The sequence below is a fragment of the Paramisgurnus dabryanus genome, chromosome 3 (assembly GCF_030506205.2).
Source record: "Paramisgurnus dabryanus chromosome 3, PD_genome_1.1, whole genome shotgun sequence".
NCBI lineage: Eukaryota > Metazoa > Chordata > Actinopteri > Cypriniformes > Cobitidae > Paramisgurnus > Paramisgurnus dabryanus.
Genome location: NC_133339.1, coordinates 29,284,876 through 29,300,928, shown reverse-complemented (window position 1 = coordinate 29,300,928; position 16,053 = coordinate 29,284,876). Strand labels below are relative to the sequence as shown.

Genomic DNA, 16,053 nt, shown 5'->3' with positions numbered 1-16,053 from the left:
TTCTGCCAATGGAATAAGAAAAAATTTCTTGAAATAAGTTTACTTTTTTCATAACCACTTAATTTAAGAAATTATTTCTTATTCCATTGGCAAATTATTTAGCTTGTTTTAAGCACAAATTCATTTACATTTTATATTTTTTTCATCTGATCTTTTGTCCCCACCACTTTTTAACACAAACTGACGCCCCTGACAACGACTAACTATATATACAAACAAACAAACGAGAAACATATATGAAAGAGAAAGAATGGAAAATTAAGAGAGAGAGAGAGAGTAAAAGAAGGGCAATATCACTATAGACTTAACTTCTACACAAACCATCAGAACTCTGAGAAACACCTTAATTAAAAAGGGGCAATAACTTTTACACCGAATGAACTTGCGTTGGCTTTTGTGATGCGCATGTGCACGTCCAACTGTGGGTGCTTGGAAGAGAGTTCCTGAGTTTGTGGTCACGTGACGGAGTCCTGAGGTGTCCATAGGAGTTGTTCCTTTTGGGGTTAATCCGTTGGTCTGGTTAATCTGTGGCGATTAATTTGTTCAGTTTGTTCGAAGTTTGTCCAAGTGGCGGATGCCCGAAACTAGAAGGATAGGGGTCCCACAGCAGGAAACTGAGCTGGGAGCTCAGCTCCACGCCGTGAACGGCGTGTCGTCGAGAACTGTAGGCCAACTGTGTGCTGTGAGCATCGATGAATTGGGGTGCAGGCCTCTTAACCTGAGCTTAGACCAACCCCTTGAAGTTCAGATGACCAATCCAAAAGGGTGTTGATAGAGTAGGAAAACTTTGTCTTTGTTTTACCAGACTCATTTGCATAGATGGACTATGCTAAAGATTTTGTTAAATAATAATTTGGATTAATATTTAACAAGTTTGATATCAGTTATGGTAAGATGATGCACATCATTGATCAGGAAAGGAAAAGGGGATTATTAAGAGTGTTAACACGGTATGGTTTGAAACACACATTAAATAGTAATCTCATGAATGTGAATTATGAGACATGCTAAAATGAACAAATCATCCCTATAGTGTTACAAGAAAGTGGTTCATTACAGATACAAACATGCAATACAAGAATATATAATATACAATTTAAACCAATTTATTTTGGTCTTAGCTGTGATCTTAGACAGACAAATTTTTGTGTCATGGCTGCTTCGTCTCTGCTCACGGTTTGAAGTTTGCTTTGAGGTGTTAATTTGCTTAGATTGGCACAATAAAACAGCCAGAGAGAGTCGATAGGTCTGGAAATGTGTGTTATCAGGAGATTAGGATCTTCTGATGAAAGCGTCAGAGCAGACCTGGTGACAAAACTCAATCTAGGGTCACAGCATGAAACCGTTAACGACCCAGACTGTAGAGACCTCCAGTTGACGTCCAGCTAGATGTTACAACTTTTTGTTTTTTGTTTATTATTTCATATTTGTTACTTATTTTGTTTTCATTTCCAGATTACTCATATTTTTGCTTTATTGGATATTTTTATTTCTTGATGTGTTTTGTTTATGTGTTTGGTTTCCCAATCTTTTACACCTGATTACCTTATTCTGTCAAATTGATTGTTTCAAACATGATTAGTTTATTGTATGTTTTCTAACGAGGGGTGTTGCTTTGCCCTGAAGAAGACCACTTGTTGGTTGAAACATGTTGGCTTTCCAATTTTAACATGATTTAAGCCATACTTAATAAAGGCTTTTTATTAATTCCTTCTCCTCTTTTTTTATATTTGGCATTAGGCAAACTTGTCTGCTGAAAGTTAGTTTCTCACATTTCGTTTTAGCAAGAAGAATGAATGACTAAAGTAATGCATCACATTAATTATTTTATTCAACATGGTTAAAGGGATAGTTCAGCCAAAAAAATATATTTAACCCATGATTAACTCACCCCCTAGACATCCGAGATGCGTATGTCCATAAATTTTCAGATTAACACATTTTCAGTTACTAAATTGACTTGATAGGATATTGATCGCCCTGCTGAAAAAACAATAAAACCATTAAAGAAAATTCTAATGGTTTCTATTAAAAAACCAATAGGAATCATTAGTTTTCACCATTAAAACCACTACTGTATTGTGTTTTGGGCCATATTCCATTAGAACCAATACAATTCCCAATAAAACCAATAGAATTTCTGTCATGGTGTCTATTGTTTTTTTAGCAGGGCGGGATATTGATGTAGGGAATTTAATGACTCAAGTGATGTTTTCTGTGTTATTATTTTAGTAGTTAAGGTGATTGAGTGCTGCATGTTAGTTTTTTACTTCTTTGTGTATATTTTAATAAAGACCCTGTTTCTCAGTCCTTCATATAGCCAGTGAGTTTTTTTTGGGGGGGGGGGCCTTTTTGTAGGTCAGAGAGCAACTGCCCCTCAAAATTCCTATGCACGTCCCATATTGAATTATGTTGCACTTTAAAGCTGCCCAAAACAAAACTGAGTGGGCATGTTGATTGAATAAATGTTTTATGCTCTCATGTCACGGAATTAAAAACAACAACAAACCAAAAATAAGTTACCTGTTCCAAAAAACAGTAAGTTACTGAGTAATACCATTAGTTAATTCAACTTGATTTTAATAAAATTAATTAATAAATCAGAAGACATTAACTAGTATTTTTTTTTTTCATTTAATGTTACCTATTTTAATTATGTCTATGTATGCTGATTTATTTACATTTTTTTGTGCTTCATTTGTTTGGCTTTTCCTCAAAATACTACTATTTTCGCATTCATTGAAATCTATATTATTACGTTGACTTTAATCAAAATATTAATTAGTTCAATAAACTTGCAAAAAGTAGTTGGAAAATGAGTACTACATAATAACACTGGTTTCTATGTGGGTTGCACTCTAAAAAGATGGGTTATTTTCAACAACTCAACATAGGTTAGCATTTAGATTAAGAATGAAAAATATTTGCAGATAAACATAGACTCAATCGTGTCTAATTTGTTCAGGGATGCAGTACGCCCTTCCGCACAGTAGATGGCGGTAAGTGTCCTTGAAATTAACGACAACTGTCCATAGAAGAAGACTTTTAGTTGTGGAAGTGTGAGGCTGTGAGCTGCGTTCATCCTCTCCGATTCACTGCTAATACATGTATTTCTTTGAGAGTTGAATTCGATATTTATTATTTTCAAAACTGAGGTTAAGATACGACGACAGTTGCTGTACAAGGTAATTTAAGGTTTGAGCATTGAAAAGTACACCAGAGCATCGAATGGTTTCCAGTAAACGTTAGCCAGTTAAAGGTAAGCTCAGTTCAAACTTTACATCAAATTACATTTAACGATCTTAAGGGAGGTTCATGCAAATATTAATTTAGTGTCTATAACTTAAAATAAGTCACATGAGGCTTGGTAGAAAACGGCCTTGTTTTAATTGCATCGTTACATTTCATTGTGAAATTTGCATTCTGACAGATGCTTTTATCCAATGTCCAAAGACCCATGTCCATTCAATCCATATGTTATGTTTCGTGTGTTCCCTGAGACGCAAACGTAATGGATTATATCTTAATTGTTAGTGCACTGTGTTTGATTCCCAGGTAAAAATGATTAACTTAAATGTGGATTGAATGCTCTGTAAGTAAGTCTTTGGACTTCAGATAAAAGATTTGTATTTTACTCTTTTCACAGTAAACTACGTATTATGTTTTTTTTTTGTGGTCTAAAGACAGCCATGATTTGCAGAGTAACTCAAAGCTGTAAAATCGTGCATTTGTATTTCTTATTGCCTGAAACAGTTTACCTACCTCATTAATCTATTGGCAGGTTAATAAGGGTGCAGTCATGACGTCACTGGTAAGTTTGGATTATCAATTTAAAGTTATGATCAGTTCTCAGTAGAAACAGAATTAAATTTAGCCAATATTTTACTCACCCTCAAGCCACTCAAACAGTCAATATCCTGGTTTATTCCAGCTTTATAATGGAATTGGATAGTGCCCCAGTTTTTAAGCTACAAAAAGCACAACGATCCATCCAAATTTCTTCTTAAGTGATTTAAGTGTAGCATTAAATCACAGGTCAGCCTGTACACCAAGCATGGCCTTAAGGGTATGTAAATTATGGGTTAATTTTAATTTTGGGGTTTTGCTTTTCCAATACATAATTTTCTTTTTTAAAAACATAATGTGTGACTAAAACACATGGAAGTACAGTTTTATGTTGCTCTTTACAGGGAAGCAGTAGTTCCTCCACTACAACGGAGTACACTGTACGAGTGCCAAAGTATGAGTGACTTCCATATTTTTTTCAAACATATTTTCAACTAGATCAGGATTCCTCAAATCCTAATCTGGAGAGTCAATGCCCTGCAAAGTTAAGCATCACTTGTGATTTTCTAGTGATCATGAAGACATTGATTAGCTTGCACATGTGTGTTTGATCAAGGTTGGAGCTAAACTCTGCAGGGCACTGGCTCTCCGGGGAAGGATTTGAGGAACCCTGAACTAGACCATCAATAGGAGCTTTGTTATGAAATAAATTGAAATCTGATCTTGGTATTTTTCCAACAGAAACACCAGTAAAAAATACAACATAATGGCTTTCAATGCTGGTGATAAAGTCAGCTGTTCCACATGGACTCAGGTAAACATGCATGTTACAGATACTCACACATGCACGTTTTTGCTTTATTCTTTGTCCCTCATTCTTTCTTTTTACATATCTCTGCCTGTATTTAGGCCCGTATGGAGAGAGATATGAGTAATAGACGTATATATGGAGAGGAGGAGACTGCAGAGGGGGCAGCAGGTAGCGAGTTTGGAAAGAAACAGAGAGAGGAAGCGCGGAGGAGGAAGTATGGCATTATTACAAAGGAGTTCAAAGTAGAAGACCAGCCATGGATCCTTAAAGTTAATGGCAAGGCAGGAAGAAGGTACTATGCAATGTTATTGCCATTTTCTTTACCGGATCTTTGTCATGCTGTTTCTGTAGCTCGTTTCCATTCACGTTTATTTGTATAGGGCTTTTCACAGTTTACATTATTGCAAAGCAATTTTACAAAATGACCCAATGTAGAATACACATAAACCTTCAGAAAATTATGGTTAATAGTTCAAGGCTGGCGTGATCTGAAGTCCTTGTAAGGGCTGGTGTCATCTTTCCATATGCGTTGGTTCATTTGATAGAGCCAAAATCCAGACTGAAGCTGGCAAATTTGTACAAGGCATATTTGTTTTTGGCCTGTTACTCCATTCCACATTGAGGGTGGTAGTCAGAATGTTGTTTATTTTACAATAATCTAATTTTTAAAGAAAAGTTATTATCTCTTCTCTCATCCATTCAGATTCAAGGGTCTGAAAAAAGGCGGTGTGACGGAGAATGCTTCCTACTACATTTTCACGCAGTCTGCTGATGGCGCCTTTGAGGCGTTTCCCGTGAATGCCTGGTACAACTTCACACCACAGGCAAAGCACCGAACGCTCACAGCCGAGGAGGCAGAGGAAGAGTGGGACAGGTGAAGGATGGTTGTAGTTGGTCATGTTAAAATGGCCCTTTTTGTGCTATAATATAAGTAGAAGTTTGAAAAAAGTGGGATCAAGTATAATATTTATTTTTCATGCAGGAGGAACAAAGTAGTGAACCACTTCAGTATCATGCTTCAGCGGCGTCTCCGAGAACAGGAGCGAGGGGACGATGATGATGAAGAGGGAGAGAAAGGGGGGAAGAAAAAGAAAAAGAAGGGAGGCAAGGGAGGAGACCTGCGCATACATGACTTGGAGGATGATTTGGAAATGAGCAGCAATGATAGCGACGGAAGCATGGGAGAGGGTGAGTACATGGTCTATAGGGGGTCGCACCACACAGATCATCCCAAAATTCCAAAAAGTTGAGCTGATTTCAACTCTTCTCGACACTCACATTGTCCAAGACGCAACGCACAATAAGACTTTCTGAGCAACCGTTGTTCTTTCAATGCAGATGGGGAGGACAAGTCAAAAGCCAAGAAGGAAAAGGGCCCTAAAGGCAAGGGGAAGAAGAAGAAGAAAAAGGGCAGCGATTTGGAAGGCTTTGAGGATAGTGATGACGGTGACTTTGAAGGCTTGGAGGTGGACTACATGTCTGATGAGAGCAGGTGACTTCAAGAACAGTTATTCATGCCACATACAAACCACCATTTGTCAAAAAACATATCTCTTGAATTTTGCTAACAAAAAACTTCATCTTTGCTTCAGCTCTGAAGATGAGGAGCAAGAGAAGACAAAGCCAAATAAAGGAGAAGATGTACCTAAAGGTTGGTGGCTAGCCTGGTTCTAAAATATTATTTGAAACGAGAATGATGTAAAGCTCTCGTTTTTTTCCCCAGGGATTGATGAAGCTACTGATAGTGAGGATGAGAGTGAAGAGGAAAACAAGAATGAAGAGGAAGCAAAGGAGGAAGAAGAGGAGGAAGATGGGAAGAAGACACCAGTTCAGGTGGAAAAGAAGAAAAAGAAAGGTAAGAGCTGTCTTATTTTGCCTTAGTTTTCATTGCCCTTCATACTGGTGGCTGTTTAGCCTTGTGTTTTTACATTTTGTAAATGTGAAACACGCAGGTAAAGTAAGAAACACATTGTGTTTGTTGTTCCAGACAGTAGTGGAGAATCTGACACCTCGGAGGACAGCGATATTGAGGGAGAGGCAGCTTCAGCGCTGTTTATGATGGTAATGGCCTATATTTTGTGTGTGTGTGTCTGTGTAAGTGTTCTTAAATTGTAAGTTGTTACATGTTCGCTTTATGTTCGCGTTTACAGAAGAAACGCACACCTCCCAAGCGAGGGGCCGGCCGTGGCTCGGCTGGTAGTTCAAAAACAGGAAGTCGACCAGGGACGCCTTCTATCGACAACGCTGCCACTTCCAGCACTCTCCGTGCCGCTGCTACCAAACTGGAGCAGGGTACACTAACTTACTAAAACACTGCAATTTTGGATATATCTGCATTCCCTGTATTTTCTTTTCACTGCTCTAGTTACAGTCATCCTAACTAGAGTCTTAACTATGTCTTAGGTAAGCGCCAGACTGCGGTGTCCACTTCAGAGACTCCAGCTGCTAAGAGACTGAAGATGGAGCCCAGCCCTCAGAGCTCCTCTGGAAAGAGTACTCCACAGCCCACATCAGGGAAATCCACCCCCAGCGCCAGGTACCTAATGTTTAAAATAATCAAAGACGGTCCTCAGTTTTCTCTTCACCCCAATCTTGGACATCACCTTTAACCTGTAGGATCCGCGTCGGTTTTCATTTATACTTTTGCGTCGCCGTCCGCGTTGACGTGCAAACACACGCGAAACCGCTGGCTGGCAGTAATCACGCGTGTAACCACAGTAGCAGCAGAAGTCGTCACAGAAGAAGAAGCTAAGCAAGTTAACCCACAAACGAAGAAGAAACAGCAACTTGTTGTGTATAATTTGAGAAGACCATGATGGAAGTAAATAAACAGTGACTTATGTTGCAGTTTGAGTTAAATCACTCCTCAACTTGGGTCATCTTTGTTTTCACCGTCTCAAACGGAAATACCTATGACGCAGTTTTTTAACCTGACGGGAGGGGTTCTGGTGGACCAATCACAGCGCTTGCGGTCCGCGTAGAGCCGACCCGCTGTTAGAAATTTTGTGAGGTGCGCGTCAGGCTACGCACAGGCTACGTATAGCCTACGGCGTAGGACCTACGCACGACTATAAATCGCCCTTAATGAGGGGAGTAGTGATTGAGGGTATAGGGGGCTATTTCGGACACAGCCCATATGTCCACCAAAGTATTTTTCTGTGATGATGTTGAGCATTTATTCTATGCGGGTGCATGTTTTTTTTAGGAAGTTTATTTAACTAAGATCAGGAGGAGCATGGTCATGTGATCCAACCAGTCAACCCAAAGAGGCTTGATTAGGGTTGGAGCTAAACTCTGCAGGACTGTGGCCCTCCAGGACCAGAATTTCCCCACCCGGTGTTAAAGTGAACCCGTGAACTAGTAGCAGAGTTAAAAATGTTTTAAATAAAATTCTTGTCAGTGTTGCATTACTCAGGGTTCCAATCAGAGTATTAGGGGAGGGACATAAAGCACCAGCCAGTAACCACAATATTAATATTTGTTGATTAAATTTTAATGAAAAAAATTAATTGATAAAAGTTTGTAGTTGTACACACTATACAATGAGTAGAAACTGAGTATAATAAATTTCTGTTCTGCATATAAACACGGCCACAATCACCCGAACCACATGTTATGTTTAAATTTGGGCAATAAAATCTATTCCACCACTCTTCTTTCAGTGACGTGCAGCTGACGGAGGATGCCGTACGCAGGTATCTCATCAGGAAGCCCATGACTACTAAAGATCTGCTGAAGAAGTTCCAGACCAAGCGTACAGGCCTCAGCAGCGAGCAGACGGTCAATGTTCTCGCCCAGATCTTAAAGAGGCTAAACCCTGAGAGGAAGAACATCAATGAAAAGATGCATTTCTACCTCACCGAATGAACTTAAAAGAGCTGAGTGCAGTTGCTTTAGTCCATCACCAAGCAGCCTCTCCTTTAAAGAAAACCCTGCTTGGTCAGAATATTTTTTTGTGCTGTCGTTTTGCTTTTTCCCACCCAACATTTCTTTACAGTAGTCTTTAACTCGTGTAACTTATTGAAGTAATAGATGATGAGAACCTTGGTGGAGGAAAAGATAGGAAGCGGTAACATTGAGAGTTTTTGTAAATGGATACACATTTCCAGGAGATTTAGCACAGTGGTAATAGTTGAATACCACAGAATGATGGTATGTCAGCGTCAATGTTCAGGAAGAAGGGGGTCTTTTATGGAAAACAACTTATTTAGTCTGCTTTTTTAAATCGGGTTTAACAGTATTTTCCCCATTATTATAATTTTGCTTTCCTACAGTGTAGTTAAAAGCTGTAAAATGTTCACCTTATTTGCAGGTGTTTCATCTTAGTAATAAATTGAATTTGGTCTGAATGTTGTTTTATTATTTGCTTTAAATGCACCTTTCTGGTACAAAAGAACCTATAATGGAATATGGAATTGATTAAGTAACACTTTTATTGACTGTACCTCATTAATTTTCTTTATAAATCTCCATCATAAATCCCACAGTAGCATTTTGGCCACCTGTTTCAGTGAGCCACATAAAAAGAAACTGTTATCAGTTTTCATACATTCTGTGGCCTTATTCCAGTATAAGTGTCATCTTACTGACCAAGGTTACCGTGTGACATTATCTGAAAGTGGACTTTGAGGCCTAATTAGACAGCAGCACAGTTTAGTCAAGTCTTTATTGTTTTAAACTGGCAGATTTCGACAAATCACAGAAATGCGCCGATGCCGTGGGACCTTCTGTCCTGAGAAAAAGGACTCTTCATCTTTCAGGATTTCATGTGTGAATTTAAACCTAGCATCATCCCTGTTAATGAAAGAAAAATTTAATCTGTATTAATAAATATGTAACAACAATTTTGGTTCAACCTTTGAAATTAAATTCGAAAATATGAAGTAAAACACCTCAATATATAAAGTGAACGACGACTCAAAAGCAAGTGCACCCAGTCTGTTGAATTATTCTCTGGGACCAGTCGCATAATACTGTCAGACAACAGGTTCAATCCTGCAATTGTGCTCCCACAGAACTGAAAAATAGAGGAAAATACACTGAGATGAAGCTGAGCAAGCTGTTCAAACAACATATAACTGTGGATAAAAGGCAGACCTTCACACTGTCGACGTGGGGTTTGATGTAGCCTGTTTTGTCCAGGTCAAGAACATGAACAGGCCCAAGCAGTGGACTGCCCTTAGGAAATGCAACTTCTCTGACCCGTCTTAGGACTTTTTCACAAGCATCTCCCCACTGGAGGCGCTCTGTTTCCTTATAGCCGTGGATGGCCTGGATGGCAATTAATAGTAGGTGATAAAGGCAAGTAATCCATTAGTTTCTAAAGAAACTAACAAGTCGACTTTTTGTGACTTTAGCTTATTTAACTTATAAGTCCGTACAAACCTTTTTCATCTCTGTGTATGCCGTAATTCTGTCTGATGCACCCACCTAAAAAGTAAATGTAGCACAACACTTGAAGCCTCACCATGGGGCTTCTCAGGTAACTCCGCCCAAGTAGCAGTGCTTTGCCTTTTAAGAATTTAGTTCCCAGTATGTTTATGGTTGAAAAATGGCTGTCTCATATGACCTTGTTTTTGTTCACGCTGTGACTATACAACATGTAAATAGGAAAATGTTGCCGTTATTTTGTCACTTATTGGGAGAAAAATGCTAGCTGGAGCCATTTACATCCAGTCTTTGTGCTAAGCAAGGCTAGCGGTGGGTGCATCAGACAGAGTTACAGCACGCATGGAGATGAGAAAGGTATGTATGGACTAATCTAACTCTGGGGGATACTGTGAATAAGTTAAAGTCCCAAAAAGTCGCCGTGTTCCTATTAGTAATGGTCACTTTTGAAGCACTGCTTCATGAGGCTTCAAAACTTTTACGAATCGTTTGTTTCGAATCATTGGTTCGAAGCGTGTTTCAAACTGGCCAAGTCACGTGATTTTAGCAAACGAGGCTTCTACGTCATAACTGTTTTAAATATCCGATGATTCACCACTAGGGGGAGTTGGTAATATGGTTAGGTTAACTCGGGCCAGCTTTATTATGCAAGTTCATCCTTCTGACCAATAACACTACGATTTTGTCTACTTTTTGTTTATAGACAGATTCAATGACAAAAATGTGCATTATTAAAAGGGAAGTTAATGATTTGTTTGCCCTAAATAAAACTAAAACACATAATACACTTTTACTCATGTCTTAATTAAGTAAAATCTTTTTTAAAAACTGAATCAAAAGTGTAAAATGCAAGATCTGCTTTTACACTATTTTGACCAGCAGGTGTCGCCAACGTGTGGTGTTTCGAACTTCCTGGTTCAATTGATTCATCACTTGTAGTTCCTATAACATGAATATGATATCGACACCTGAGCAACCCAAATTTAAGATGCTCAAGTAAGTGATTCGTGCGCCTCTACGAGAACCAATTTAAATTGAAAAAAATGATGCGACGCTGTGCAGATCATTATGGAGTATGACATCAAAGTACCGCGCGAGAGTATTTTGATGTCATACACCGACCAGTCTGCGCAACTGCTCAGCGCACTAGCGATGCATGTTGTTAAACAAAATATTGTTCGATTTATTGTGTATTACTTTGACTATGTCTACCTTGATAATTTGTAAATTCTGTACATTCATTTAATAAATAAAAAAAATGTATTTGAACAGGCCTCCCAAACATTAAGTCCCGCCTCTGACTTACGCTATTGGCAGCGATGCGCCGTAAAAAATTCTGATTGGCTATCAGGCGCAAGCCGCGGTTACATTTTTCTTCTTCACAGTTTGTTATGATATCTATCTATGTTCACACACAGTTCACAACCGTTTACAGCTGCTTTAATGTTTTGGATTCACTTAAAAATTACAGGTAAGTTAGGTCTGTTAGATCAGATTTAAAACTAAATTATGTGGGAGGATTTATAACAGCATGACTGAGTGCCCACACTACATGAACAGCACGTGACAACAAATCATAGTAGCAGCAATAGATTTTTCTAATGAAATGATGTTGCAACACTTAAAGTACAATATAGTTAAAAGGACCAATATACGTTACTTACATCATCCCAGTGGTCAAATTCATATCGCTTTTTTCTAAGTCCTGGTTCTACTTCTTTAAAAATAGCATCCTCCTCTTCCTCACTAATGAAGTTCTCCCTGACTTCAACCTGTCCGCGCACTGCGGTCAAAATCTCCTGCGACGACCCACACAACCACTTACACTCCTCTGTGCTTTCAGGGCCTTTTGCTAGCGGTGAACTGTCTGATGCAAACCTAGAAAATATGAGGTGTTGGAGCGATGTCCTTTGAGCTTGTTTTGCCACTCTAATCAGTACTTTCATTATGTCGTGGGCAGTGTGATGACTCTTTGAAACAATCAAGATATCCACAACAATATTTAGCGTATTCCCGGTGTCATGCTGTCATTGACAAAGGCGCCATTTTGACATCGCTAAGAATTCTGGGAATTGAAGTATTTGGGTTACTTTCAGTCTGGCGATACATACACTGGTAAACGGTAAAGTGCCAATATATCATTACATTTAAAACAAATGGCGAAAACACGAGTTTTAGACTGATTTATGATCTGCGAACAGTAACAATGTTTATTGATGGAGAACACGGTGATGTAAACGCTCATTTTAACGGCAATGGCATTTAGAATTCAGTCGACATCTCTCCAGTTGTCTGTAAATTTTTTGAATACTTCGTTATTTTAGAGCAATCTAGATGCATTCGTTACGCAAATGCATATAAAGGCATTAAGTTTTTTAAATTAAACGTATTACAATTGAGGGTGCCTCGTTTGGACAACTGATATACACTGTATACCAGCAACTCCGCTTTTTAACACTAGAGGGCATTACGCGACTATTATATTTTTGGAGATATTGCTTGAAAAAAACAGACAGAAGGAATATTTCAGTATTTCATCTTTTTTCCATATTTTCCTATTTTGGCCTCGACTAAAATCATGTTTCTATAAGGTAATTTACTCTATAAAATGCTGGTATATGAACAAACCTAACTGTTGCCAGATTGAATTAGGTTATTTAAAACCCTGCGATTGTGTTATATAATGTTCATATTATACCCAACCCTAAGTTAGACACAGTCCACCATTTATTAGAGTGTATACCTGCTTTTCATACTGACCTGTACAGTGTATTTGATCTATTCTCTCTCACACACGCGCACACACCACATTGACTGGTTTCCCTCATCAATTAGCCTCAAAGACTGTAATGATGGTAATTATTTGTAATTGTAATGGTCAGGCAGCACTGTTTGTGGCAGTAAGAGGGCATTAAGCAGTCTGTAAGTCGGTGAGATTTATAGGCAGTAAGATGTGGAGTGCTGATACATTGCTCTGGGGAGCGTGCCATATATCCACGTTACAGCATAGATTAAGATATGGCAAAGAGAAAAACAAATCAGAACATACCCTTATGAAATGACTTATTTTATTGTTTCTCTGTATAAACATTTTATAAACAGGCATACACTAATACACTTCTATAATCATTTGCTCAAATGTCATGTTACGTCATAATTCTCGAGGTTCTACATTAAAATGTTTGTTGCTGATTTGGAATTGTTTTCTCATTGAAATACATTTGCAATACTTGGTCTGTGTTGGCAGATTTTCACGCACTTTAAAATTTTAGCATCATATAACTGAGTTTAATTCCCTTTGGATCTCGATCTTTCACCATCTGCATGGGTGTATAGGTTGACCTTTGGGTCATATGACTTTACTGATTGATATATTAATGACATTCTGTTAGTGTCTCATGTTACATAAGAAATGCACTTATGCATTCTTTAAAAAAAATCAAGACTAGAATATATGCATGAAAGGCAAATGTAATGCACATGGGTGTGTTAACAGTGCACTAAACTAAGGTGATTGTGGATGTCTTTGTCCTAGTCATACAACAGGAATATTAACACCCATACAGCAACAAATTTATATTACTTTCCAAAAGGCCAGTCTGGCTGCCCTCCAAGCCTGTCTTACTGCAAGCGTCTTTTCTCAGTTGGTTTAATGATTGACAGCAGCTGATCTAGAGAACACAGGAAATCATTTAAGTCTTTAAGGTTCAAGCATTTGTCGAATAAATATATATTGCCCAGTTGATTGTAATGTAAATACAGACTTATAAATAAGTTCGATTCCCTGCTAGTAGAAAGTAGAATATATTGAGACAATAACACAAACATGTATTGATTGCTACTAATTTCTTGTTTAATACAATGGTGATAAGGTCGAAAAACTTAAAGGTTACCTGGTTAAAAATAAAATCAAAGTTATAATCAACATGACAGTGAGTAAATGAGTGATGAATAAAAAGAGCTTTTAATAATTGTACACTTTTTACAAATTTATTTTACCTACACCAGACAAGACCCTTTATGTAGAGGACCAGTGTGATATGAGGCTGTTGGTGTTTGAAAAGTTTAAAATATTAAGTTTCTTACAAGATGTGAGTAAAAGCAGCCCAAGAAACTGTTTGTAACTAGAAACTGTTTCTTTCTTTCTGTGTTGTGCACATTTATTGTATTTGACACACTAGGGGCCATATCTTTAAGGTGCTTGTTCTTTTAACCAAACACTTTCTTTCTAGAATATAAATGAGGAGCTCAGATGCAAAAGCCGCTAAATGCTACCTCCGTCAAAATGAGATAATGATAATAACCGAATGCTCTCAGCATTTATTACACTTTCATCAAATACTTTAGCTTCAAACGCGCTTAATCCTGGCCTCAGGCCATTCAGAAATGCAGGTTTGTTGTCAGAATCCATTAAGAGTCTGATAAAAAAATGCTAATTTACAAGAAAACAAGTCAGACGCACTTAGAGGGTTTTGCCTCTGATCTTTCAAAATTAAATCAGGAGCAAAGAACCTGGTATACATAATGTATATGAATTATTCAGCTTTATGAGTCACTGGGTTCAGCTTCTGCTCCAAATGCACAGCTATAACCTCAGAATTCTTTATTGCAACTGTATTTGAATGTGCATGTGTGACTGTGTCTTTAGCAATGAGATTTATTACGCAATTTGCCTTTTACGGATATATTGGTGCACTACTAAAAACATTTTCTGTCTGCCGCTGTGTTAGATTAGTGTGGCGTGCTTTAATAATGCACTGAGGGAGGGGCAGTGTGAGAAAGGCTTTGACATTCAAAAGCAATCGCCCTGTGAACTCCAGCTGTGTGACAATGCTGGCACTAGGATTACAGCACACATCAGAGACCATATTCATAATTAATACCTAAACAGAAATGTTTATATGCATACACATAGAGTATTATCCATAACACTGCTTTAGTGTACTAGGCTTTATAGCTGAATATTGCAAATACACTTACACTTAAATAGGCTAATGATTTTTGTATTTAATTGAGTGTTTTTTGTGTGTGTAAACTATTTCAGAACCATGGACAGCTACATTGGCACGGTGACTGCAAGACGCTTTCATTGGATCAGTGATGTACCCAACTGAGCTTTGTGAAAGATTAAACCACGAATCAAACTGTAAAGTAGGGTACATGTATTTGTGAAGGACTAGTTTTAATTTAAGGACATTAAGCAATGATTCTCTGTGTGCATTGATATAAATAATTTGAGTAAGTGACGTGGAATAGGCCTACATAAAAAATAATTACACTTTCATCTGCAAATTCCAGTTTTGTTCCCCGATAACGTTTAATTTTTAATTTCATACAGAATCTAATTTATTTCAGCCTCTGAGCCATATGAGGGATACATGACCGCCTGTCAGTCTGATCTGTTGACTGAACCTGAGGGCTGGTGTCTGCTGAAGCTCTTGACCTCAGGCTTTCCGAGCTGACGGATCACACGCGCGCGCTGGTTTACATCGTGAAGAGCTCACTGCGCAAGTTTAAGGCACGAGCTGAGATGCAGAAGAAACTTTCTCCTTTCAGGTTTTTCGCTGATACTGTGCTTATTTCCAAACCAAACTGCAAATGGGAAAAACGCACTACCCATTGGATAAACGGGTATTATCACAACTACCAACTGTATAAGAAAGTGCCATTAGGACACTTAGGTGGAAACGTACTGTATATCATCTGATCACCGCTTCCTGTGATATCGGATAGGTGGACACTGTTAAGGTCGCGCACGTCTATCGATTTAAAACAGCCGCGTCCTAAGTCATGCTCTTGAATAAGACTCACTCATCCTAAAACATCCTTATTGTTCAATATTACCTCTATGGCAATAACTTTACGGTAGTGATGTATATTTATGGATTATCGTCTGGTTATTGTAGCTCAGTAGGTAGAGCGTTAGCAGCACTAAAGGTCGTGGGTTCGATCCCTATATGATTGCACTGTAAATAAAGCGTCTGCCAAAAGCATAAATGAAGCCTAATGTAAATGCCTGCATAAAAAGACTCGCCAGCTTCGTAAATAAAAAAGTGTCGAGTGGGTGT

At 38.2% G+C, this 16,053-nt stretch overlaps 2 protein-coding genes across 4 annotated transcripts; one reads left to right on the top strand and one right to left on the bottom strand.

The window, feature by feature from the left end:
* Positions 1-3,024: 3,024 nt before the first annotated feature.
* Positions 3,025-8,946, top strand: gtf2f1 (general transcription factor IIF, polypeptide 1). 2 transcript variants are annotated; one of them, XM_073813994.1, is made up of 14 exons: positions 3,025-3,259; positions 3,782-3,811; positions 4,191-4,240; positions 4,528-4,600; positions 4,696-4,889; positions 5,301-5,471; positions 5,580-5,785; positions 5,936-6,089; positions 6,190-6,248; positions 6,321-6,452; positions 6,585-6,658; positions 6,748-6,889; positions 7,001-7,133; positions 8,260-8,946. In XM_073813994.1, exons 2-14 carry the CDS (start codon positions 3,800-3,802, stop codon positions 8,462-8,464), a joined length of 1,605 nt encoding a protein of 534 aa, XP_073670095.1. In that variant the 5' UTR covers positions 3,025-3,259; positions 3,782-3,799; the 3' UTR covers positions 8,465-8,946. The 2 variants fall into 2 exon arrangements, with proteins under 2 accessions (XP_073670095.1, XP_073670096.1); XM_073813995.1 differs by having other exon boundaries at positions 3,754-3,811.
* A 298-nt stretch (positions 8,947-9,244) lies between these two features.
* Positions 9,245-12,040, bottom strand: alkbh7 (alkB homolog 7). Of its 2 annotated transcripts, XM_065255687.2 has the most exons (5): positions 11,650-12,040; positions 9,983-10,027; positions 9,695-9,868; positions 9,490-9,614; positions 9,245-9,391 (listed from the first exon to the last, which is right to left on the bottom strand). In XM_065255687.2, exons 1-5 carry the CDS (start codon positions 11,929-11,931, stop codon positions 9,271-9,273), a joined length of 747 nt encoding a protein of 248 aa, XP_065111759.2. In that variant the 5' UTR covers positions 11,932-12,040; the 3' UTR covers positions 9,245-9,270. The 2 variants fall into 2 exon arrangements, with proteins under 2 accessions (XP_065111759.2, XP_065111760.2); XM_065255688.2 differs by lacking the exon at positions 9,983-10,027.
* Positions 12,041-16,053: the final 4,013 nt, after the last annotated feature.